The 27,226-nt window shown below is 51.8% G+C and overlaps 2 protein-coding genes across 2 annotated transcripts; both read right to left on the reverse strand.

The window, feature by feature from the left end:
- Window positions 1-694: 694 nt before the first annotated feature.
- Window positions 695-27,087, reverse strand: LOC119107112 (phosphotriesterase-related protein). The gene is made up of 9 exons (XM_037230484.1): window positions 27,072-27,087; window positions 23,115-23,216; window positions 14,622-14,730; window positions 11,511-11,670; window positions 10,913-11,103; window positions 9,686-9,844; window positions 2,154-2,318; window positions 1,171-1,388; window positions 695-995 (listed from the first exon to the last, which is right to left on the reverse strand). The coding sequence occupies exons 3-9, from the start codon at window positions 14,650-14,652 to the stop codon at window positions 858-860; spliced, it is 1,062 nt and encodes a 353-aa protein (XP_037086379.1). The 5' UTR covers window positions 14,653-14,730; window positions 23,115-23,216; window positions 27,072-27,087; the 3' UTR covers window positions 695-857.
- LOC119107111 (stAR-related lipid transfer protein 3) lies at window positions 24,915-27,080 on the reverse strand. The gene has a single exon (XM_037230483.1). It carries the CDS (start codon window positions 26,838-26,840, stop codon window positions 25,407-25,409), a length of 1,434 nt encoding a protein of 477 aa, XP_037086378.1. The 5' UTR covers window positions 26,841-27,080; the 3' UTR covers window positions 24,915-25,406.
- Window positions 27,088-27,226: the final 139 nt, after the last annotated feature.

Below are 27,226 nucleotides of genomic sequence, written 5' to 3' on the forward strand. Positions count from 1 at the left end.
ACATTTAGTTGAGCACGTAACATGTGTGTAGTTTCCTATTCATCTGGGAGAAACTGCCCCTCACTCCAGACTTGAGCTACAACCATCCCTCATAATTTGAAGACAAAAGTGGGGGACCCGGGGAGAAACACGTTTGTTGGTATAATTTGGGTCGCGGGCTGCGTCATTTTCACTGCATGGTTCCCCGCAAGCATTTTGCGAAACTACGCCCCTGTCACGTACCATTGTCTACCATTGCTACAAAGCTACATAGGAGTTGTGCTGAGTTTATTGGCATGCGAAATTCGTGAGCTTCTTCTCAATAATAGAACGTTGCACGCGTCTGACTTTGGTTGATTAAACTTCGAATCTGCTCTGGAAATTGTGCTAGTTTTTCAATGAAATTGTCAAGGTTGGCTCAATCCGTGGGACGTTGTAACTATCTCTAGAATAACGGCGACGTCAGAGATCAAGCAGCGTTGCAGTTCTCCAAGGTGTATTACACGGCACCGTTCTAAGTGCGAAACGTTGGGCCGAAATTGGGTTCGGTGTCCCGCCTTGACCCGTCAGACTGCGGCTGATGTCGTCAGGGTGGACAGCGTGACAAGGGGGGGGGGGAGTCACCCGAGTGAAGTCACGCGGGCTGCACCCGCACGCTCTTAGCTCCTCAGCTTCTCTCTTATTTCTCCTGCGCAGTATCGAAAGAAGACAAATGTGAAGCCCTCCTTAGTGTATTTGTCAACCTGCGACAGTTACAAAAAAGAATGAGATTACTGGCCTTTGCCCACCTATTAGCGAGACCGTATTGCGTACTGCATCCCAAAAGCGTAGGTTTTAGCAGGGTGGCTGCCAAGCAGCATAGCTCTTCGCTCTCCATATCAGCGCTGGAAGGTGATGGCCTGCTGTGGATTGCCGACCAGTATCTTGTTAATGGTTTCCTCCGAGAAACCGCGAGTCTTCATCATCGGCACGACGTTGTCCAGGATGTGAGAAAATCCGTGCCCGCCGAAACGAGTCTGAAACATGGTATAACCATGAACCGATGCATTACCTACAGGCTCTAAAGAGCCCGGGCAATACCAAGTGCGGGTTGGCATGATATCATGTCAAATACGGAACATAATATACAGTTACAATGTACAGTTACGGGAAAATGTCCTCCCCGCAATGACGTTTTTTTCAGAAACCTACCAGTCTATGCTTGGTGTGAATGTCATGACTTATGACGATCTTGTCATCAAAGCCGGCGTCCACCAGATCCTTGATCCGGCGGATGCGTTGCGCGTCGGACGGCATGTCCACGTGGGGAGCCATCATGTAGTGGCTGACTTCGATGCCGAACAGGTCAAACTCCAGGAAGGTGCCGAGCTGGCCAAACTCCGCCAAACCGGCAGCTGTCTCGATGGTTCCTGGGGTTTCAGGAGGGAGCCGCGTCACGTTGACAGATGATCATCAGTTACCTGTTTGTACATGACACATGAACGGCTCGCATGGCGCGGACAGAGTCGCAGTCGAAACCTGCAAGCCTGCGAGACCCTGAGCAGATTCTTGTCAGGAAATCTGTCACCCCAATCCACTCACGACTGGGCCGACCAGCATGGACCATATTTGACGGACAATGTATGGTTCGCGACTGGCAAACATCGCAATCGCCGCCCAGCACGACTAAATTGTCCGCACGCTGACCCATACGCCTACGTTGTATGAGCCACGCGTCAGCCTATTAGCCGAATGGTGCCTTCCGAGAGATCTGTGCCGCTTGGTGCTGCTCCATGGCGGCGGTGCCAGTGACAGAGGTTACCTCTTTTCAGTAGGATATACGACACAGCAACATATACGATCTCGGGTGGGTATCAACCCAGCGGTGATGTCTTGATCGGACAACGTCTCATGCTTGCTCCCAAGGAGATAGGCGTGCCATGCCATGCCTGTCTGGTTTACCATATCATGCCGTGTTGCTGGGACGTACGCTACTGCAGTGCGGAAGGATTCGGGATCCAGTGGCATGCAGCACCGCAAAAACGAAAACAAAGTTTACAATAGTTTTTTGTTACCCATCCTTGCCCATCTTTATGTTGCGTCACGAACGAACCGCAATCGCGATCACGATCCCGCTGTGCAGCTCTCCCAGCCACTGCTCGCGCGTCGGCCGTCGGGCGCTGGGCTGTACTCACGGTCCAGGTGTGACATGATGCACCTGGAGGCGTCGCCACCGGCCTCCTGGAAGAGTCGGATGACCTCCGCCGGCGCCTGCTCGTGCCGGCCCGGGTGGAAGTTGACTGGAGCTCCGGTGGCCTGCTGGGCCAGCGCGGCCGCCTCGATGGCGCGGCGCTCGAACGCTGTGACAGACAGCGCCAGTGACGGCCGGGGATGGAAGCACTACTTCAAGGCAGGTGGCAGCACCAAGCGTTGGTGTTCCGCGTGGCCAGTTTCGATATTCCCATGAGCTCTTTTCACGGCACGACTTCGCCGAGTAGCTTTAGGGACCTTTGACCACGTTGATCGGTTCTCGCGTGTAGTTAGATCGTTTATATTTGGGTCATTTTCCCAGACTGAAAGTACTATATGGCTGTTCAGCGCTGTAGGGACCCCACAGCTCACTAAAACCAGCGAATATCTGCTTAGAGAATGACGGCAACTCGGAGGCGATCAAAACTACATGTTCGTTCCTTTGTTTACGCACGTACCCCTGCATCAATCTAGTCAATCATAACGGTAGCCTGTAATGCTATTGTTGGGCGCGAACATCACTGTTTCCCATCTGGTCCCGCCAAATATTTCAGACCGCGGCATTGGATAGTTTGACCGCGGTATTGGATAATAGAGATTGGATAGGATACAAGCTAACCGGATGCACCCACCTTCACTGCAACCGCCTTTGCCGTGTTTAAAAAGTGCACACCTTCTGTTACGGCTAGGGTTATAGTTGGGGTCAAACTAAACCCTCCGACTCGTTTGCGTGCTTTATTTCTGTGCGCGGGAGAAGCAGCTGCGACCGACTTTTCTGAGCGAGCGGGAGCCTATCAGTGGTGGCGGGGCCAGACGCCACGTGACCGCTACTTCATTTCCGGCCTGATCCAGCGCCGGCCCCTCCCCCCCGGAACTAACTGGATCTCTCTCCCAAGTTGCCGCTCCATGTGGGATTGGTCAGCCTGTGCGATGCAGTACATAAGCGAACATGTCGTGTGGAGGATAGGTGGACATCTTACAAAGAACTGAGCTTAGCGGGATGAGCCAAGGTAGTGGATTGAGGCCGGCAGGGTGATGGACATCCACACATAGGCATATATATATATATATATATATATATATATATATATATATATATATATATATATATATCTCTCTCTCTCTCTCTCTCTCTCTCTCTCTCTCTCTCTCTCTGTCTCTGTCTCTCTCTAGCCTACGACTATATGTTCTTTAAAGTACATGTGCGTAGCCATTGGAATCACATATACGTGTATTTCATATATCGAAGCCTAGCAATTTGCGTCAGCTTTATGAAAAAGAAAAGTGTTCACGAAATATGCCGCTATCACAACCCATTTACGCGCAGGTTCTCGACACACCAAAGCTTCATCGGTGAAACATTGCATTTAAGTTAATTTAAAACAGAATACAAGCGCTCCTCCACGCACCATTCCCGAAAGTGGTGCTCACCCTTCCCCCAAACATTTACAGCAGATATCCTGTTGAGAATGCCTTCCCCGCGCATTTCGCTACCCACACATTGCAAGCTTCCTGTGCTTTTGGGGGCAATGTTTCAAGCCTTTGTGCTTCAGAAGGGATAGCAACCCTGGCCACTTCAGTCCAAAGGCGTGGCAAATGAAGCCCATGTCATGTCAATTTCATGCACAAACCGGGTTGGGTGTAAGAACGTTGCTAGTTGAGCTGGCCCTGCAGTGGCCGCATGTGACTATACTTATTTATCGATGCTCGATGCGCAATGACCGCACCTACGCAGGTGCACAGCCAGCATTTTCGTAAGGGGGGGGGGGGGGAGTGGGACGGAGTTGACAAAGGGCCCTTCTTGGTGAAACGCTCCCACCCAAAACATCACCAAATATATACCGCTTGATTTCGAGGGCATGATTTGCCTCGTTTTATGTTAAGGCATCTTTTTTACGAAACAAGTCAGCAGTCAACGACAGATACCACCATCTTTGCATTTTGAAGTCAAAAGACTGAAGGAGCCAGGCCTTAAATAATCGCATAAAGTAAACCGCCGTCGCTTAACATCTTATAGTTGCTCAGTGGATTCTTCTCAATGCACGCTTTGCACTGTCATAAGTTGTATGTGTTGCACAGAGCCAATGTGAATGTAGATTAAGGTGAGCACAGGTTGTAGATCGTAATGGAGGCATATATTTGTTTGACATGCCCAATCTATGTTTGTGTGGGCATTTTTAGCCCTAGTTCAGAATCGAGTACTGAAAGAATTAAATCGCGTACTTTTAACCAATGCGCTCGCAAGCCTCTGAAAAACTTAAATACCCGACGTTGCATTCTCCATTGGTTGCGCGGCGTCGGCAGCGTGGCTAGTGGAAGACAGCCAGCGAGCGAACGAAAACGGAAAAAGTACCTTTCAACGCTTGAAGATGTCAGTTAGTACGTTTGGAACGTAATCAACGAGTATGTGTCACGTGTGCAACTTACTTGCTCATAATGGGAGCGCATTAGCGTTCAAGGCACAGCGGACGGATGCTGGAATTTGGCCGTATAACCAGACAAAAAAGGAAGAATGTCCATACTCGTCTTGCTGTCGCTATTGATCTGTTTAGAGAACCACCTCAAAATCATACCTGTAAAATAAACTCCCAAACCTTGTTTTTGAACGGTACGGCTTGATTTACGACGACTTTCGGAAGCACTATTTCACGACGGCTGTTCTCGCCCGCCAGGCGGCCGCTGCCCGGTGTCAGCTGCAGTGTCCGACGCCGCTCGGTTGGATGAAAACTATAACCCCAGTCATCGATGTCCCTGCTCCTAATGTTGCAAGTGCGCAGGTTCAAAACTTTTTTGTGTGTAATTCATTCTACGCGTTGATTCGGAAAAGAATGGACGTCCTCATTTGTGTTTGCCTCTTTCAGTCTTGGCCTGGTTCTGATCCACCTTATTGAGAATTAAGGAACACCCTACCTTTTGGGTAAGGGACCAGTGCGTATCACACTAGGGGGCACATTACATTTCCCAGTCAGGGGCTAAAGTAAACGGCCATTCCGTTACAGTGCGGAGTGCCTGACGCTGGCGACAAGTGAGCGATGTCCCCAGGTCGACACCGAAACCCTTGGAGGGATCGGTCATACAATGGTCGCTTGCCTGACGCAGGGGCCGCCTGACGCGGGTATTTGACGCTGGATAGACAAAAGGGGCCCCATCGATGTACGAAGATCCCTAACACCGCAGGTATCCAATAATTGGTACAGAGACTCCAGCTGTGGGACCGAAGCCCTTCTCTGCATGTGATAGGAAGGAACCACACGCCAGGACCGGTCCGTAATGGGACGCGCCTCGGGTTACGGCTCCCATCACCCCGAGGCGACCGACCCCCGTTCAGCCGACGAGTCGGAGAGAATGTCAGCCAGACCTGTTGCGCAATCCGGTGCCGTTCCAGCACAGCGACAAAGGCGGCCGGTCGCGCTGCCACGCACTGACCGCTGCGAGATGCGTGACCGCAGCTAGTGTGCAACATAATAGTCTCCACGTGGGCGGCCCACGCGCCAACCCGCATGCATCCTAAACACCCGGAGGGCAGTTCTCCCACCAGCGCCTTCCAGGGACGCGTGCGCAGGATACACGCGTCAGTGATCCGGGAATGGGCACGTCTATACCAGTATATATTGCGGGTCTGTCCGATACAATACAAGCAGCGTCTTCTCATCAGCCTTTGTCGCAACATCTCCGAGATCCCCGACCACACAGTTCAGCGTAACGAGCCTCTGGCTGAGATGAGATGGAGATCTCCCCATTTTGTGCTGGGCCCCTGACTGTCACGGGCCTTCAATTACCTTCCTGTGGCCTCTTATAGTAACTTTCGCTGTCAGTCAACCAACACAAGAGGTCCTCTAGCATTCGGGATCCCGTCCCTGCTCCTGTTTATCACACATTCCCCTGGCTGGCTCGGGATCCCTCGCCGACACAGAACCCTCAGTTAGGCAATGAGGACGCTGGACTGACAAAGGAGCCCGCATTGTTGTAGATGTATTGACCAATGCAAATCGCGGGTCCCGGCCTCGTGTTTGCTTGGAAAATAGGCCTCCGTGGGACTCAGACCCACACGGAGCTGACTGTCCGGTATTGTGATCTCTGACAGAAATAGACGCCCGCATGGTCCCAGGGTATTCCACATCGGTGCAAGAGGCCCTCTGATCGACAATTGTGGCCTAAATATGACCCACCGCTAGCTCTTCGTGTCCTCGAACTCGACACTTAATCGCTGGTGCCGAAAGGCGCTTCGGGACCCTCTACGGACCCCACAAACCTGATTCTGTCTGATTTGGGACCCCTTGCCAATACAGGGCTTTCGCCAGGAAACGTGGTTTCCAGACCGACACAAGGGCACCATTATTAAATCAGGGATCCGAGCCATGTAAATCGCGGCCCCACTTTGTCCCTGATTGAGAAAGGGGTCCCGAGTCCCACACCTGATGATGGAGTGTTCTGACGGCGGATCCGCCTACAGCACAGCGGTGTAATTTCGCAAAATAGGCCTGGGGGATAAATAGGAGGGAAAAACCTAGCCGTAAATATAATAAACAGGTTTTCTTCCCGGATTTGACCAACTTCTCTCTCAACGTTACAGATTCCCCCCCCCCCCCCGCCCTCCCCTTAGCGGATAGGAAACTACATCCATGCCCTAATACACTTCCTCGCTCAGTTTGTAGAACTTGAGGCTTTGCTAAATAATGCCAAAACACTCAGATAAAAGCACAGGGTTAGATCGAAGTAAACAAGACACACAAATTGTGTGCATAAGCAAAATTATGCATTATGGAGGAAAAATCGGATTTTTCTACTGAATATGATATCGTAGTTCCCATTTTCTTCGTTTCTTTTCCTTGTGGAGCAGCTAGTAGAAGCCTCCTTTGCAATTAGCATACTTTTGATCTCCCATTTTCATACCATGCTTTACTTCGGTGTCAGAAGGCTGGAGGCGGGGGTAAACTTATTGTTTGGAAGGCCACATTAGGCATTAGGGGGTCACTCGCCCACCCAAAAGAATACAAATCGAAATTCGTGGGTATTACGTACACTGCGACGAGCAAATCTTCCTTGATCTCTGTTTGAGGACCCGGATATGTACATGATACGCTGCACTTTTCTCATGACGTCACCTGCTATCGTCGCGCATCCGAAGCGCGTCCGTGCTGAAAACATATTGTTGAAGAACCACAAGAAAGTATGAGAAATGACCCCGACCAACAACCAATCGCTGTTTTCTGAACCGTCAGCATTCGTTAAGGACAGATGTCCCCGATGACGGGACGAACAAACGAAACCCTTGCTGCATCCTACGTTGGGTTAAGCGTGACGCAATAGGGGAGACTTTTTCACGGCCTGTTTTGAATGGCCCCGCCGCACCTGTGTGCGCAATGAATCCACCGCGACAGACAATTTGCGCTGTTACGTGCCGCGTTGGCAGCAGCGGCCGACTTCTTTTGCCAGGGAACAGATGGGAACAGTGGAGCAATCGATAACAGCTAATCGATGGAGCTTCCATTTGAACATGCCACATGCGCTCTCTGATATGATGCTTAGGCGCATAAACAGAATACGCGCAGTTTGCTCGCCAACAAGACGTTTTATATAACCAGAGGGACCTGGATCCTCCCTTATGAATTGAAATGCAATGCAATTATCACTATCCCCAAGATGATCCGTGCGCAACAACATATGTCAACACGACCTCAAGTAGGGGTAATTTGACCCCCATCCCGGAGGCTTTTCCAAAATAAGTTCTGGACGAACGGCACGCCGTTGCCGCGTCGCACTTTGCACAGCTTTAGGGAATTAAAAAGCAGATCTTTTGGTATAAACATTTATGTTTATCTTGGGAGCTTGCCAACCTATGACAGGTCAACGTCAGGCTGCGGTGGTCAGCGAAGGCCATTTAAAGGAAATCGTTTAATGCGATGCGACAAGGGTGTGCTAGAAGAATCCATACATCTTTGGATAATTTTTTGAGCAATAAACCAAATGAATCTGGAATTAAAATGCATTCTTTTGGCCTAGGGTAGGGCATGAAGGTGAAACCGAAATCCAAACTGACCTACTTTCCCACTCGAAAGCTTGCTTTATGTAATAGTTTTTACTCATTTTGAATCTCTTGATGATGAGGACCACAACGTCATGTCATAGGACTTTTTAACGTCAGAGTAAGTCACTGACCTAAAATGACCTTGGTCAAGATTTTGTTTTTAGGAAAGTAACGCCTAGCGTAATCCCTGATGCTTTCTCGAATAGCAAAATAAGAGCAATCTCGTAGGTTTTTGGTCATCATGAGCTTCTAAAGGTTGAATAAGGTAACTGAACTTAACTGAACACCACCGACCTTTTGCTAAGCACAGACATCTAGGTTCGCGGCGGTTGCGTGAGGAGGGCTGGGGACACTTGAGACACCAATGTGGAGTTTGACCTTGTTTGATCTTATTTGACCACAAGGTCATGACGTGGGAACATGTAATTTTGGCACAAGTGAGTTCACATACAGGATAATCAACCCTGTGAAGATAATATCTCTAACTGTCTTCGTGTTTGAGATCTCGGGGGTGACCGCCACCCGAGCGAAGGTTACTCAACCGGCCACCCCGCCTGTTAAGACGACAAAGGCTCTCTGACAAGATGGTGGGCTGGTCAGGGTGCCGCCTCAGCGCACTAAACAGCCGTCCCTGACCACGTGATGGGACGGTTAGGGTGATGCCTCAGCACACTAAACAGCCATCCCCGACGACGTGATGGGACGGTTAGGGTGCCGCCCCAGCACACTAAACAGCCGTCCCTGACCACGTGATGGGCTGGTCAGGGTGCCGCCTCAGCACACTAAACAGCCGTCCCTGACAACGCGATGGGACGGTTAGGGTGCTGCTTCAGCGCAATCAACAGCCGTCCCTGACAACGCGATGGAAAGGTTAGGGTGCCGCCTCAGCATACTTAACAGCCGTCCCTGACAACGCAATGGGACGATTAGGGTGATGCCTCAGCACACTAAACAGCCGTCCCTGACGACGTGATGGGACGGCCAGGGTGTCGCCCCAGCACACTAAACAGCCGTCCCTGACAACGCGATGGGACGGTCAGGGTGATGCCTCAGCACAATCAACAGCCGTCCCTGACAACGCGATGGGACGGTCAGGGTGATGCCTCAGCACACAAAACAGCCATCCCTGAGGACGTGATGGGCGGGTCAGGGTGCAGCCCCAGCACACTAAACAGCCATGGTGTCGAGAAATACTCCATGAACCTGTGGCGTGTATTCCTCATGCTTTTTACTGCAGTACCTAGCCGGGTAGCGCGACAAGAAACGCTAGTTGTATACATCACACACAATTAATTGCATCCATAATGAAACAGCGCACCTTGTCCGCAGCGCTCAATTCGTTCCTGCCAAAAAATTATGCGCACAACGGCGTCCACAATGGATGATTTCGTTTGACGCATAGAACGCACGGTATCGTGACTTGCCGATGATGTGAGGCTTCGGACTTACCATGAATGGGCCAGTTGGAACCGACCTCGCCGATGACACCGGCCTTGACGTGCGGCGCCTCGGGGCATCCCTCGGCGACGTCCTGAACGGCGCGTGCGGTCATCTCCTCCACGGTCAGCGAACGGTCAGCCTCCTTTTGTGAGGGGTACACATAGTACCCTGACGGAAAAACAACAGCAGCCAGGTCAGAAACCCTGCTGCGTACTTCCCCGCGTGGGCAACAATACATTTTTTTAGCGAAGTTAGTTTGCAGGTACCAAACTATGCTCGAAACTAGTCATTAATACACATTTTGAGGTAGTAAAAAAACGGCGAATATCTTTTCCTCGCATGCTGAAAACATAGACACGAAATTTCTACAACATTACCCGTCCACGTTCCGACGTATCCGTATGCGTAACTTATTGGATTTAGCACATAATATTTGGCGACAAGATATTGTACCTTCAGCTCGTAACATTCCTGATGAATTTAGCATCGCGATCAAAGTTGCTCACATTGCAGCTAAACCTCCACAACATCAAAGAAGTCCCTCCTCTCCATTCACGCCAGCATGATCATTAACAATATATAAATGTGAGGAACAAAGGAGCGACACGAAAAATTACATGTCGAGATTAATGATCATTTACGTATTTATGCTTCTTTACGTCACCTAACAGCCCCCAGCTAGCAAAAACGGCTAAAAAGGCAAACGAAACTATGAAACTAATGCTTCTATTTGCCCCAAATGAGATGATAAAATTAACCCAACCAGGAAAAAACTGCATTCTGAAGTACCGTAGCTAAATGGGCCTTAGTTTGGTCTCACCTAGCTGATTATACGCAAAACCAATTATCAATGAGCGTATTTGTGCATGAGTCTATACATTTCCACGATACGATACACAACAAATATAAAGCACAACAATCCACACTATCTTCATTGCTATACACATCTACGGACCGCTGTACTCTTGACATGTCCAGTTCCGTACCTACTCTGACGCCTGCCGCACAACCCCGTACAACACGTATTCCCACGTGAATCAGCCGGACACGTGGCTTGGTCACATCAGCACGTCAGAGCGGCACTAAGTGGCGGCAGCATGAGTACCCAGAGCGCCTTCAGAGCGCCCCACCGGGCCTCGCAGTTGGCCCTAAGTCAATAAGTGGCGGCAGCATGAGGACCCAGAGCGCCTTCAGAGCGCCCCACCGGGCGCCGACTGCGAGGCCAGCACGATTTACCCGTGCCGCAGACGATGTTGACGCCCGTCGCGCTGCTGTACTGGGCCAGCAGGGCGGCGTTCCTGTCGATGCCGTAGTTGGTCAGCTCCACGATCGTGCCGCCGCCGTTGGCCGCGTACGTGGTCAGCTCGCCGGTGATGCTCTCGTTCACCGCGCCGTCGCAGAAGTTGATGTTGGACAGGTGGTGGTAGCTTTGGCAGGCGCGGGAGGCGAACGTTAGGACGGCGGTGACGTCTACACTGGTGTGACCTGCCAACCTCTGCCAGAACGCGTGGAAGCAAGCATGATGCACTGGACGATGTGGCGGCTCTGAAACTGACCGAAAAATCACGTACAGCAATAGGAAACGTGGGACGCTGAGATGCTTTATGGTCGCCGAGCTAGCACGCCGCGCGGCGAAAAGGCGTTGAGCCCAATTTCCGGCGTTATAAGTAGCTTTGTATTCACACACGGGCACAGCTCAGTGTACAAAATATTACCGCACCGTAAAAATTAAATGTTAAATGACGAACATCCTTTCATTGTCCGGCTTTGTTAACATGTGTTATTTAGACTGCAACACCCTTACCCCGCCAGCGGACGGTAGATACCTACTCACGGATTTTGTCGTATCCATCCGGCATTTTCCAGGACAAAATCACAGTCTTCCTTCCCCCTGTCTTTTCCTCCAGGTGGGATGAAGGCAACGTTGAAGTCAAGGTGTAAGTGCTCATGCATCATGGTCACCCCCATCTGCGACGGATCCAACGGACCCAGCACTGTGAAAAGCAGAAGAATACGCTTGTCATTTGCGCTAAATTGTATGAGCCTACGGCGGGTTAAGCTGGTGATAGCCGTCAACTCTGCGCTGCAAAAATGTGTGCTTCCTTCAGTTGGCTGCCGAGGACAAATATACACTGAAGATAATGTACAATGTTTATTAAATAGTAGCCATTCAGAAGATGGGCGTTAACTTAATAGGTCACGTGCAAGGGCTACTGGACGTCAAGCTCAAAGAGAGTGTTCCACATTTCTCTGGGGTTTTCAAATGAAACTGCCATCTTGAAGACTTTCGGGGCAGCAGACAGCCCTACCCTTCGTAAGACCCAAACCCCTTTAGCATCTGAGCTAGACGTCCGCAAAATGGGGGACTATTTCGGCGAGAGCATTTCAAGGTCACGTTGCCATTCATGTCGTCACAATAACGCCATTCAAATCCTGTCATTCCGGAAGCCATACGGCCATCAAGGCCCGGAGAAACCTAACAGGCGAGTCGTTCATATCTCGCGTTCGTGAGCACGATTTCCAGATATAACGGCCGTCAATTGACTCGCGATCAATGTCGTGCAAGGTACGATGACGCAATCAAAAAATGACGTATCGAGGAGAATATTTCCCAAACAGAGAAATCGTGTTGTCTAAAGCAGTCTTTTCTACTTAAAAGTATACCAACAGCTTTAGGTGAGCTCGTTTCATCATATCTGATTCTTGCTTTAATCCATTCAAATGTGAAACATTCTCTTTGAGGGGTTTAGCGTAAATCAAAGATACAAAACTTCCGCCTGAGCTTTCGCTTTAAATGATAAACTGGAAGAAGGACGCCTTGTTTGGTGTTAAACGAGCGACGCTATTGTCAAGCTGAACTTAAATGACAGACAGACCTAAGCCTTGGAGGCGAACGCTTTTGAAATATATATCAATGGTCAGTTATTCTTGGCTTACGCTAGTCTGTATCACGAGTCCACGAGACAGAGTATGTCTTCCACGAGAGGCTAACGGGCGGAGACTCAGTGAGGAGCGTTCACGCACCAACTGATATAAAGCATCGCTTGAGTATGGTCGAGGCGTATATCTAAGGTGTCTTGCCCGCCCCCCCCCCCCCCCCCCTCCTCTGTAGTTTGGTGCCGCTTCGCCTCCATCTCCCGATGAGAACAGACCCATCTTCCAGACAAAGTCGCAAAAATTTACCGAAAAATCCTAAAAATCAACATTTTTTAAATCAACTGATTCAGAAAGAACGTAGGCGATATGCAACAGGGGTGGGCTCCAGCCTCCCCCAATTTTGGGAAGGGAAGTGGGCTAAATCTGGAGAGAAACCTGCTAATTGGCATATTTAGGAGGCAGCCTGGGTCAGTTTTTGTAGTTCAGCCCACCCCCCCCACACACACATTAATTTTGTGAAACTACGTTCCAGACATGCACCCTGGCATGGCGTCCCTGGCAAGAGCGTTTCGACGGCGGTAGGTTCATAGTATCTGGCCGGCAATTTACTACACTAACACATTAATTCTAAAAATCGTTGACTAACTTGTGCTTCAGAGAAGCGATACAGCAGATGACTTTGTACGTCAAAAAACACAACTAACATCGCTATCCTTGGCATACGTAGGAGATATTCCACGCCCCCACAGCCGTGGCGGCGTGGATTCGCCTCCCTGCTGCCCCGCGCCAGTGCAAAAACTTAAATGAGTTCAAGAGCAAAGCAATGTCTTTCGTCAGAGAACTTATCTAAATTGACCAACTGGCCATGACGTGCAGGCGCTGACTGTACCATTAGTCGCTCATGTTTTATAACATTGTATGTGTATAGCTGGCGTTGCGTCCGATTTGCATGTGTTGCGTGTTCTTTGTTTATCTATGTGACATGTACTGGCGCGGCGTTAGAATAGCCGCTCGCCGGATTTCGCCAGAATTCGCAATAACAATAATAACAATAATAATAATAATAATAATAATAATAATAATAATAATAATAATACGTGCCTGCATAAGCAAGCATTGGATCACAAAAAAAATAGACAAAATCAAACCCGTTCTGCATCAGGACGTTCCTTTAGCCAACATGACCCGCTTTACGATGGTTCACCATGGCTACCGGCCTGCCCACCCTCCTAAAAGCTCGTGCTACCGCCCGCTCAATCCCCCCCCCCCCCCCCCGTTTCATGCGCCACGTCAGCCATGACACAACAGCTCGGTGTTAAAGTTCCCGCTTGTTGGGAAATGAGGTGCATTTGACGGGTCAATGCTGTAAAACGTCGACTAGTTCGGAAGCTTGCACATCAACACCTTGGAAGTGTACTGCCCAGCTTTTGAGAAAATAAAACTCTGCTGCTTCGTGCTAAGAAAACAACCATGAAGCTGTGATTATCGTACGGCAAAACCAGTGCACCTAAAAAGTGCACCGGCCGGCCGAGCTGAGCCGCTGACGTTGGAAACGTTCCCGTCGCTCAAATGAAAATCACTTGACCTGCGGTGTGGCCCGCGATAAGAGTCACCAAGCTCATTTATCGAAATGATATAACATGAGGTGCAAAGATGACAGCAGCGATATCTGAGCTCTTACGACTTGGCCGCGGCCCAGCGCCATGAAACACTAGGCTACGATGCGCTGATAACTTAGGCATGAACGGCCGCTGATCAAAGCGTAGTTGAATCGAACCAAGAAGTGATAAGTGAAAACTCCCGCACAAGCAAAGTACAAGTGCCAGCCACCCGGGACAGAGTTACTTATTCAGCTGGAAGTTGGGAACCTCCATCCCCCTCCCCCGCACACACACACACACGCTTGTTCTCTCGCCCCCGAATTTTGAGAGGAGAGTGAGCTGAATCCAGGGAGAAACACGTTTGTTGGCTTCTTTGGTGGGTAGGTTTTGCCAATTTTAACTGCTCGGCCTCCCTCTCCCAACCGATTTTGCGGACCCGCAACCCTGCCAGCTGCGACTTTTCTTACCTGTCTGAACTTTTCCCTTGGTGTCGGCCATGTTAGGCGGTACCGTTGCTCAGCACCGTTTTGTTTTCCACACCGCTCTCGCCTCTTCACAAAATCTTCCGTCGGTAACCTGAAGCAGACAAGGTGATAGGCAACAAGGGCGTACTCTTCGACTCTCCGACCAGCAGCTGTCCGACCCAAAGTGCCCAAGTCCAACCGCCGCCGTCTCCACTAGGGGAATCGGCTTCGTTCTGCCGTCTCGCGACAGTCTTGTTTCTGCCGGGGGGGGGGGGGGAGAGGCAGTGCCGCGACCAGACAGGCCCGTAACTTAACCAAGCCGAAGGTGCATGCTTGAACAAATTGGGATAAGATCCAAATGGCGCGTCCCCTTTTTTGACACGATCTCAGCGCCGCACAGTTCTAGAGTGATACGCGCAATCTGTCTTAATTTATTGCTGCGACGCCCGTCTCTGAGGTCCTAACAACGCGTCTGGCGGCATGATGGTTACCAGCCCCCGGGCCTCAGATTGGCGGTGACGGCCGCCTGCAGAGGCTAGCCGGTGGAAGTGCCAGGCAGGCGCCCTCGGCGGGTCCACGTGACGAACCACCGCGGGCCACCCACTTCAAAAGCGTGCGCTCGCAACGGCCGCCGGCGCATCGCGGGTCGGAAGGTCGCCGAATGCCTGCAATTGCACGGGGCAGACCGATCGTCGTGCGGGACAGTCACAGCGGCGGTGGGCTAAGTGTTGGAATTTGCACCTCTGCAGGGCCGCCGTCCGTCGCCAAGCGGTCGGCCGGCCGACCGACATGGCCTCTGGCGGCTCGCAGCGCGCGCGGCCCTCACCGCTGGGATGGTTGAACGGTCACTGGTCTTCCAGCAACAGAATGCAAATGGTGAACGGCGTCTGAATTGTCCAGGGACCCGACACCAATGCTCAGTGGCCCTTTGAATCAGGGCGGCAGCATTGTTGAGGTTGATAAGATAAGCCACGCATTCAGCAGCCTATCTGAAGGCTTACCGCTTAGGGGCTTTGGAAGAGCTGACACGCATATGACTACGTGCAAGTCACAAATGCTGCATTCGTTCTGTCCAGCACCCCGGATAGGGCTGCAACCCCTCCCACCACTCCCATTATTTTTTGCGATTGAATCCGTGCACATACAGCTGTTACTAAACTTCGGTGATGAATCTTGCACAACCCAGTGCAAACTAATTCAACGTGGGAAAAGCTAACCGGGCCCGACCGAGGACTTCCGAAACACGCCTACCACAAGCAGCTGAACACAGCTTAATACATATGGAGGGGGGGGGGGGGGCTGCTGCAAGCATACTCTGCCCACGATAAGCAATATGCTATATATGACATCAAGCTGTTTACTCCACATTCGATCCAATGATGCAATGTGGCCCTCAACCACGGCTGAACCTTGGATGAAAAGCAAGATCAGATTCCCCAGGTTTCCAAAACTTTTGAGTCAGGGCGTGGCTCCTGGCGTACTGACTTCATGTTCGGCTCCGAATCCGCGGTATTCTCAAACGGGTTAACCCTCATCTTGTTGAAACCATGCATACCAATCATCCTGCCTCCCTGCACACCAGCTGCGCTTTGCAGTCTAACTCATTAAAAGGGAGTTCACAGAAAAGCTGCAGCAGCTACATAACACAAGTGACCTATTACCTAACAAGAAAATGTATTTTGTTCGGTAGACTCGCCTTTCCTGCTATTTTCAATTTGTACTGTAAGCGCAGTGCAATGGCTTACCGCGTATACCTGTGCCATGTAAAAATACATGCTTCTTGCATCGGGCCCAATCTGATAGCACATTTGCTTGCACGACGTGCGTCTGTCATAAAATGGACACTCAAGTTACCATGAGATTATTTAGACCGTAATGTTTCTATGTTTGACTTCTGAATAAACACCAGACGCTTAAGTCTGTCTGACTGACAAACAGTGTAGGGACATGTGTGAACCCACGAAAAAGCAGGCTCAGGGGGGGGGGGGGGGGGCGGTAAATGAATAGCAGCTATTCTAAATCGAGGCCAGAGTCCTAGGATGTGCGTACTTGTACATGTCACATGGTCATAGACGTGAATCACAGTGTCGCAGTCTTCGTATCCACTGGACAGTGTAGCCACTGGGCGTCTGTGTATCCCCAAGAGATGTATCGCCATCTGTGTAGCCCTAGGAGATGTATCCCCCGTATGTGCTTCTCCAGGCGGCGTACCTCCCGTCCGTGAATCCCCACAAGATGCATCTTCTGTCTGTGTATTTCCAGGGCCTACATCTCTCGCCTGCGTATCCCCGGGGGGGGGGGGGGTATTTCATGTCTGTGTATACCCGAGGTGTATATCTCCCGTCTGTGGTGTATATACCCAGGGTTGAATTTCCGTCTGTGTATCCTCCGTCTGTGCATTTCCAGGGGGTGTATCTCCCGTCTGTGTATCTCCAGGGTGTGTATCTCCTGTCTGTGTATACCCAGGGTTGAATTCCCGTCAATGTATCCTCCGTCTGTGCATTCCCAGGGGGGTGTATCTCCCGTCTATGTATCTCCAGGGGGTGTATCTCCCGTCTGTGTATCTCCAGGAGTGAAACTCCCGTCTGCGTATCCAGGGGTTGTACTCTCGTCTGTGTATCCCCAGGAGTGTAACTCACGTCTGCGTATCCAGGGGTTGTTTCCCCCATCTGTGTATCCCCAGGGGTTGTATCCCCGTCTACGTCACAGCCCACCGACACGTACAGTCACAGAACACATGCTACTATCTGGGGACGTCTGTGTATCGGTTAGATTGTATTCTCGGGGAATGCTGTGTATCGATCAGATGGCATTCTGGGGGACGTCTGTCTATTCAACAAGCGTAAATAAGGGCATGGATGAGAGAATACCGAAAACGTTGTAAAGTATAACGGGATTTCTGGAAGCATTCAGAATGTTCCTAAACAATTCAGAACTCCCGAAGCACAGCAACGCTCGTGTAAAGAATATGGCTTTATTGATGTTCAAGTATTCATCACCTAAGCATTGCACGTTTTTGGTCAGTGTCAATACTTCTCACCTTTAGCTGCGTGACTTACGAAGAAGTGGTAGTGACATAACATGCGTCGATATATCAGTAATTTATACAATTGCGTAGTTCTACAATTGATATGAAAGTCGATTTACGTGGACCTCAATTTCAATTTTACCACATTTCCAGAATATTTCATGACACACCTAATTGTAAGTGGGCGTTTGCCACCCCGTTCGTGGCGCCTGACTTGACTAGCGTACTAGTGTTTGGTTCATTCTTCTCATTTGGACCTGGCAGTTGCCGTCTCAAAGCTGCAGGATCAAGAAACGAACGGCTTTGGAGGTGTGTAACGCAGAATTCGTTTGATCCTGGACTACTGCTCAATGATCTGGACCGAAGCGGCTTGCTGCGTGTCCCATTGAAATAACCCAGTAAAGCTTCTTCCACGCTTCTCTCCTAAACGGACCAAGCTAGCCCGTCCATTGATCATGAAACCACTTCGCTCATACTAGACCTAGTCTTTGGAGAATGGACGTCCTCATGCCAATAGTCTGTTCTTAGACAAAGTATTACTTTAAAGCGATCATTTGCTTTGTTTATCATTGTTTATCGACTAGTCTGATATTTAGGAAAGTTTTATTTTGTGATCTTCACGTGCTGTGCAGTATAATTAGGAGATCTCATCGCTGCATTTCTTACATTTCATCAGGCGGGGTGAACAAGGTTGTCCGAACCCTTTTGCGAGAACACCTAGGATTTCTCACTCCTTCATAGCGTCATCTGCAACAGTCGATATCGATCTCCCTGAAGCGAGTGTTCCACATCTGTATGGTGTTTTAACTGAAAGACAATGAATAGCGGTGTGCGCGATGCGACAGATCTGCCTGGCCAGTCGGCGCTTCCACACCCTCTGAGAGGCGCGTGCGGAGTGAACCCCTCCCCCTCCACCGCTGAGTTCGGGGAGGGACCTGACTGGGAGCGGCACCTCCGTAATTACTGGGGAGCTCCAAACGCGACCTAGGGTAAAATGACGTCAGGCACACAGAGACTTCACACCATTCCATCAGGGCACAAACCTGCCGGCAGGCAACGCAAAGGCAGCGCAGTCCAGACCCTTCTTGTGCACTGCTGTACAAGGGCATTTTCAGACATGAGACACGTGCAGCCATTCTCACAGCCGTTGTAAGCCTGCCTCTAAACTAATGCCTCTGGCTATGGGGGACGTGATGGCATGTAGGGGCGTGAGGCCGAGAACGGTCGGCCGTCTGTCGTAGCCAGCGTAGGGCCGCGGTGCCCGGTCAGCTTTTGTCAACAGCTGACTCGGCAGTACTCGAGCGGCGACAAACGTGGCGCGGTACTTCGCCCACGACAATGGGGCCGTGCGTGTCTGGCTGTCAGGGTCAGCATCTGTATTACAGCTTTGTCCCATACCGCATCAAAGTCTGTCAGCTGGGTAGTTGCTACGCATACATCAATCAGCAATAATCTAGTCGCACGACGACTGTACATGCTCGTAGAATTCATTCTGGCCATGCAATTATTGTCAGTTGTATTCTTCCGGGGAAGCACACTTCTGCTGTATTTCTCGAGTGAGCTCGGCATGCTCGCAGAAGCCCTTGAAACATGCATTTGTCATCTGTTTATCGTACTTACTAGCAATGTTAGCTTCTCATTCGTCATATTTCACCCGCCCGTGTAATAAGGAGCGATTGTTAGAGAAAAGCGCTGAGGGTTGGTCTTTAGTCGTTGCTGAATGTCGCCACAGCTCTGGACCGTTGTTTAGTTCACAGAATCCATACACCAGCAGCAAGTGCCACAAAATTAACTTTAAGCATACGCTGCGCATAAGTGTCAACTGTTGGCGCATTAGTATTCTCTTTGATGGACATAACGGGACACAAAGGGAAACCAAACGGAAGAAGCTCCACTGAATGCAGCATATGTCAGTAAGAGTCGGTGGTGCGACTGGTTATAAGAAAGGGCCAAAATATGCCATGCATTCATTCTTGGCCATCGAACGTAGGCATCGCATGTGCGTGCCATTGATTCTTAAGATCTCTAGTCGGCATCAATGAAATCATCATTGCTTCATTAACATCTTGCATCATTAGCATTGGATCACGGGCATACATAAATTATTCATGCAGTATGCCTCAACGTGAGGCGGCACCACGCGTTTCGGAGCAGTTCACCAGACCACGGGCACCTACCCGACAGGCCAGAGCATCACGGCCAGGACGGCACCCACTTGGCGAAGAGGAGGTTCGGGATCGGTTGCGGCGTAAACGGGGGGGGGGGGGGAGGGGACTATCTCCTGCCCCCTTCGTTTCGTAGAGTGGGGTCAGATACTCTGATACGCCTCGCGACTAGATTTCACTTGGGCCGGCCCTTAAGCTTCCGTCATGAAAGGCTAGAGTCGACTAGGTCAGTCTCCCTACAGAGTACATCAGTATCGTGCTCGGGGAGTCGCAATATCGACTCTATTCTGTCCCCGCTAATCCGAATCCTTGCCTTTAATACACACTCTCAGGGGACATATAGATATTCAACGGACGGTAGGGTCTTAGGACAGCTGTGCACTCGTCAGGCAGTGAAGACGCTGTATATCCACCGGACCAGTGCAGTCCGGGCGCCATCAAAACGAAGCGTATCCGCAGGACGGTGCTGCCAGGGGACGGCCGTACGCCATCGGGCTGCGCGGTCGCGCGCCCCCGATCCGGTCCACTGACCACACGTCACGGCCCCTGACACAGATGTATATTTACCAGCGGACAGATGTCTGGAGCGCCCAAAACGATCGCACGATCCGATCACGGGATCACATTAACGTGGAACGGCGAGAGATCCTGGATCCATCCATGGGACCCAGGCACCTGCCTGCTCACCAGGCTGGACATCAAGGGACCGCCGTGGCTCCAATCGGGAGGCAAATACAACATGCGTACTCATCACTCACCGGAAGGAACAACCGGAGAGGGCAAGTACACCCACCAGACGGTCCGGCCAAGGGACATAAGTGTTCTCATCTTCAGATGGCATGTGTTCTCACCAGGCGACACGGTCGGGATAAGGAGACGTATGTGCACCCACCGGCGGCGCAACCACGGCACCACACGGTACGGTTAAAGGACGGGCGTGTATCCAGGAAACGCACAACCAGGCGTCATATGTGTACTCACCGGACGACAAGGTCAGGGCAGTCTCTGTACCCCCACATGACGCAGTCAGCTCACGATGCGTACTCACCAGATGGCGTGGTCAAGGAACACACGTGTGTTTACTGGGCGGTGCAATCAGCGAACACACCTGCGCTCACTGACCGGTGCAATCAGGGAACACATTGCGCTCACTGCGCGTTGCAATCAGGGAACATACGTGTGCTCACTGGCCGGTGCAATCAGGGAACACACGTGTGCTGACTAGACGGTGCAATCAGGGAACACATGTGTGCTCACCAGATGGCACGATCAAGGAACACACGTGTGATCACTGGGCGGTGCAATCTGGAACACACGTGTGCTCACCAGATGGCACGATCAGGGAACACACGTGTACTCGCTGGGCAGTGCAATCAGGGAACACACATGTGTTCACCAGGTGGTACAATCAGGGATCACACGTATGCTGACTAAGCGGTGCAATCAGGACACGCATGTGTGCTCACGGGACGGCAGAGGCAGGAGACACATGTGTACTCACCAGCGGCCACATTCAGGAGCCATGTGTACCCAGCAGACGGTAGGAGCAGGAGAAACATGTGTACTCACCAGCGGCCACATTCAGGAGCCATGTGTACCCAGCAGACGGTGCGAGCAGGAGACACATGTGTACTCACCAGCGGCCACATTCAGGAGCCATGTGTACCCAGCAGACGGTAGGAGCAGGAGACACATGTGTGCTCACCAGCGGCTACATTCAGGAGCCATGTGTACCCAGCAGACGGTACGAGCAGGAGACACATGTGTACTCACCAGCGGCTACATTCAGGAGCCATGTGTACCCAGCAGACGGTAGGAGCAGGAGACACATGTGTGCCCACTAACTGGGGTTGCCAGGCAACATGTGACGTTGCAGTCGGGGATGTAGTTCGAGGGCGACAACAGGCCTCTCGCCCTAGCCATCGGTGGCCAGGCGCTCACCGCGGTCAGCGCGGTCAGGTCACGGACAGGTCGCGGTCGCGGTCGGACACGGCCGGCTGGGGACCTGGCCACGAGTCGCGGGCTGCTAGCATCGAGCTAACGACACGGATAGCCTCTGGGGTGACGCGGTGCTACGTGCGGTCTTCTCCGGCCCGGTCCGGCAGCTGCGGCAGAGCGGGCGGCGAGCGCTCATGTTCAGCAGCTGCGGCGGAGCAGGCGGCGAGCGCTCCGGTCCGGCAGCTGCGGCAGAGCGGGCGGCGAGCGCTCCGGTCCAGCAGCTGCGGCGGAGCGGGCGGCGAGCGCTCCGGTCCAGCAGCTGCGGCGGAGCAGGCGCGAGCACTCTGGTTCGGGTCGCGGCGGCGGAGCGGGCGGCGAGCGCTCCGCTCCGGCAGCGGCGGCGGAGCGGGCGGCGAGCGCTCCGGTTCGGGTCGCGGCGGCGACGGGTCGGGTCCTCCCGTCAGCGGGCCGGGCCGCCGGCGGTAAACACCGGCCTGGCCGCCGGGCAACGGCCGCCGTGTGGACCCCGTCCCCGGGAGATACCGGCCCCCGCGGCAGCCGATGCCGCCGGGCATCGTGACACGTGCAGCGCAACAACGCAGCCTCAAGAGCTGCGCAGCTGAAATCAGCCTCAAGCGCGCTGATCAATCGGCTATCTTTGGTGCGGATGTGATAAATTGGATGATGAGTGGAAGAGACCACTGTTTTTGTTGTTTATTGGTGTTTTCGGGCGCGTCGACTGCCATGGTCATTTTGCGCACAGAGAGACCACCGCTGTGCTGCCTTTGTAGAACATGCTACTTATGTAATGGCAGCGGTTAAGATGTTCATTGGGGTTGCAGTGGGAATTGCATTTAATTCCGCTGATGTAAAACCTGTCCCAGCTCCGACTCCGCACGTGGAGTTAACTCCCACCCGGGCCCCGAATGACGCAACTATTTTGAGTTGACTCAGATTCCGACTCAAGGATATGTCTCCATCCGGAATTTGTTCCGATGGAGTACGTTGCGGCGGAGCACATTCCTTCGACACACCGAGATAGGAGGAACATAGAAGGCAGCATTTGACATAGGGGTATTTCGTATTACGAGCAGAATGCTTTCTTTGCCCTATTTACCATGCGTGTGAGAACAATTCTGATAACAATATTCGTTTCCTTGCATGCAGGTTAGCGGAGCCATCACTGATTCAAGCCGCCAAGGCTCGTTTATCTTCGGCCTAGACCCACTACAGTGTTCAAGGGATTCGATTCGACCATGCCATCGGAACTTCTGCCATCTACAAGGTCGACTGCAGGGGACAAGCACGGCCCGGATACAGACAAATACCTAGTGATTTAGTCTACATAGTTTGATCACAGCTCACCTTCAGTAAGCAGTAGAATCCAGCGGTATGGTGTCCTGTTTACGACAGAAGTTGGCGCATCACGCAGTCGCCTTCCTAGTAGCTGACCCGAGTGAGGGCGACCTATGAAGCCAACAGGACATTTTTAGTGCTTATAAGCAAAACAATTCGCTGGTGGACGGGTGGATGTGATGTTGGAGCATGCGTCATGGACCTCATCTGAGCCTCATCGGTCGAGATCTGCTGATATTGTACGGACCCCTCGCCGTGTCTCGGGGTCAGCGGCTGGTCTCAGCGTGGTGCGTCAGGCAAATAATACAGACCAGCCAATGATACCAGTGTCCAATCAATGCCGTAAGTGCTCACAGTGCTCACGCAACTCCCCCGTAACACCGGATGCTGAGCGCCGTGGCATAGATAGCAGAAACGCTGTTGCTTGACAGCGGAACAGCTTTTTTGACATGAACTTAAAAAGTGTTTGAGTAGATACATGACGTCCACCGCAGTTGGTGTGTTTTGGAAGACGGGATGGAATGCGTCCCTCCCAGTTTCGTATGCATAGGAAATTACGCCTGTGGATGTGCGCGGCAAGCAACGCCTTGAAACATTGATGAGCCACCAAAACAAATGTGGTTCATAGTGAAACTAATGTTTAAGTGGGTTGTAAATCTAGTAAGAGACCAGGATTTTAAGAAGTCAACGGCAAAGCGTGTTGATTCAGGCCGGCTGCAAAGGTCACACCTCAATGAACAAACGAGGTCGGGTAGTGCCTTGGGCACGATCGCAGCACTGAGTCAAGTATGAGGCCAGGTTAAATCTAGGGATTGTGGCTTAAAAACGACCGTCGGGTGCGCTGAAACTTATGCAAGTGAGAAGGTAACCCGGGTTAGACGTGTTTTAACCGAAAAAAGCAGCAGGCTTGCGCTGCTTTTTTCCTCGGAGTCGGGTGGTCGAATGTTGCTTTACCCAAGTCGGAAGGTCACTGGCCTCATATCTACTCTGCCCGATCTCTGTACCACTGAGTGGCGGCCTCTGGCGTGTGAACAGGAAGTGCATAACGGGGAATCCACGCTTCCTTCACTGCGTCGCTGTTAAGAGTCGCGCACATTTCGACGAGACACCTGAATGCCAAAGAATGAGTTGAGTTTTCAGTGCTGCGGTCCCCACCATTATCTTATTGACCAGAAGCGTCCATTCTTTCCCAAACACCAGGACAAGCTTGATCACGGCTATCCGTGTCCAAGTTCACGCTCTTTCTGCTGCTTTTCCAAGAGGTTACCCCGTCTTGAGTCACATACACGCTCGGCACGTGCAAATCCCAACCACCCAGCGATTTCATCTCGTGTCAGGTCACACCGCGTCATTATTCGCCCCGATTATGGGACTGGGGACGTCTGGGTCAGATCCCGTCTGCACCTTCGGATAAACACCGGGCCGGGACACGCCCGACCGTCTGGCCTCGTCGCGCGCGCTCTGCCCGTGCCAAGCAGGGTACGTGCGCGGTCGTCGGCCTTGGTTACAAATGAGGTCAGTCAGCTCCCCTTTATTGACAAGATCTTTAGCTCAGTCAAGTCAAACTGAGGTTGCCTCAGATGGCACGTTCGGGCCCGTGTTGAAAGGGAGCCTTGGAGATCCGCGCACCCAAAGCGCTCCACCAGCCACACCTCATTACATCTACATGGAGATCCGCGCACCCGAAGCGCTCCACCAGCCACACCTCATTACATCTTCATGCGGGCGGGTATCAGCCATCCCACGAGCGTTCACATATCACCACAAACAAATGGATCGACCAAGGATACATTCGTTTAAATACTTTATTCCAGTTCATGTGGACACCTGATATAACGAAGATGGACATACAAATATGTGTACAAGAAAAATACGTCAAAGCACATAAGATCAATGCTTGGGTGCCAGCGGGATGTTGCTGTATATGCGTCACACCCGCGGTCCTACGGCCAGGCTAACATTATTAAAAGCTACCTGAAAGCATCTCCATCACAGCATCAAAACACTGGAAACCGGGTTCCCCTCATACGGGCAGCGGTTCAAAACTCCCATCGACCACACCTTTCTTACCGCAGCCTGGGACTGCGCAGAGTGGACACCGTCCTCCGGCGTTCTCGCCAATAAGCCGGACCACGACAGCGACGGCGACGCATCGACCAGCACCGCAAGACGGCGGGAAGTCGACGCTGCCCCAGCCTCACCCGTCATACACATCACATGGTAATGTGAACAGGCGCCTGTCGCTAGTGCACGAATACGCGCCCGAGCACACGCCCGCGCGGGACGCGCCGGTGGGCGTCATCACACTTCTGCCGCCGACAGCCGCGTGCCCAGCTCGCAGAGGAACGAGTGCAGGTTCACGGCCGCCTGGCGCGTGCCGCGGTCGGTCATGCGCTTGGGCACCATGCCGACGCGGCAGTCGAAGTTCATGAGCCACTCGACGACGCAGTGGCGCGGCCGGTGCACGCACGGCCGCACCGTCACGATGGTGGGCCGGTTGACGGCGCGCACGAGCCGCGAGTCGCGCGGGTCGTCGCGGTGGTCGATCGACACGACGGCGCTGAAGAACATGAGGCCCTTGCGGCCGGCCAGGCGCAGGTTGACGAAGTCGCGGGGGGAGATGACACCGCCGAGGAAAGGGCCCGTCTGCTGGTAGCGCACCTCGCACTGCGCGTCCACGCGCTGCAGCTGTCGGCAAACCGTGATGGACTTGTTCCACTCAGGGCAGTGGTTGCAGTTGTGGATCACCTCATTGGCAAATATGTCAGTCGGGCAGGCGACTGTGCATGTGAACATGAACTGCGTGTGACCAGCATGCCTTCTGGAAAAGATGTAGTCATCATTGACAATATTCTCTTCCTGCTTCCAGTCAGAGGAGTTCAGCAGGTCTAAAGCCTGGCGACAGTTCTCCTCTGCTTGTTGCCTAAGTGCCCGTAGCTCCTCAGTGAGGGCAGCACGGGGTTTGCCAGCAGTACCTCCCTCTTCATCTTCATCATCAGAACCCTCAGGTGTACCCATTGGAGAGTAGAAATTTGCCACACTTCCAGTGCATGTTGAAAGGTAGTCTCTAACTCGCTGCTGAGCTGGATCTACCAGTGGAGTTTGCTGTGTTGCACTACCATATCTTCTTTGGATAAGAAGCCTGGCCCTTGCTTCCTGAGGTATCACTCTGTGGTCATACAACCACACTTCCAGCCAGCCAACTATGAAGAAGGAGGTTATCAGGGTAACCTGGAATGTGTTTGATGATGATGCATCCCACTTGAAATACAAGATCTTCAGAAGACAGCCTACACTTGTTGCAGCCGTGGTCAGAGCAATCATCCACCAGTGATCAATCCTAATTACAGCATACATCAGTATAAGAAGCATAAATCGAGTTAAACTTGCAGAAACAACATCAAAAAGAGATGTTTCAACTGAGTAGTGGACAATTTGTTCCTTAAGTTCCGTGAACACATTCTCCCCACTCAAAACTACACAAACTAGCCAGAAGAGTGTGCACAATAGCACATCAAACGTCACTAGGAGGCAGAAGAACCTTCTTGCTGGTGAAATGCGCCCGTTCATCTCCAAACCTGTTAACCAGTCTCCAAAATCATAGTCTGTTGGTGTGGAGTTGACGCTCTGCACAAGTTGACTAGTGCTTCCACTGATATCCCGAGCGTTGATGGACGACGTGCCGACGCTCCCACTGTCCCCTCTCCGACTGGACGTCAGGCGCTCCGTCGACATGATAGAGCTCCGTCGACACGCTCTCCGCCGACGGGAGCGTTGCCACAGTAGCGAACAAAGGGCGACCTTTCCCGGCTAATTTTAGCGACACAGAAGCACTGCGGTTGCTGGAACCAGCGTTGAGTCACCGGCCATATCAATTCAGTGACGACCTGTTGTTCGACAAATCAATCTGGTTCTCTGCAACGGCAAAATATCTTACACAGCACCACAACTCCACACAGCACTCACCGCGCTCAGCAAGCCGAGACGGAGAGAGTTAGTTGGGCTATTAACTAGTATATTCCTGCTAACGGAAGAGAATATACAATTATTTTGAGAAACGTTCACTTTTGAAAAAATGTTTTTCAACGTTATATCGGCTCATTAAAGTCCGTTTCCCAATT

Source organism: Pollicipes pollicipes, unplaced genomic scaffold (assembly GCF_011947565.3).
Source record: "Pollicipes pollicipes isolate AB1234 unplaced genomic scaffold, Ppol_2.1 Scaffold_6686;HRSCAF=7923_pilon_pilon_pilon, whole genome shotgun sequence".
NCBI classification, from domain to species: domain Eukaryota; kingdom Metazoa; phylum Arthropoda; class Thecostraca; order Pollicipedomorpha; family Pollicipedidae; genus Pollicipes; species Pollicipes pollicipes.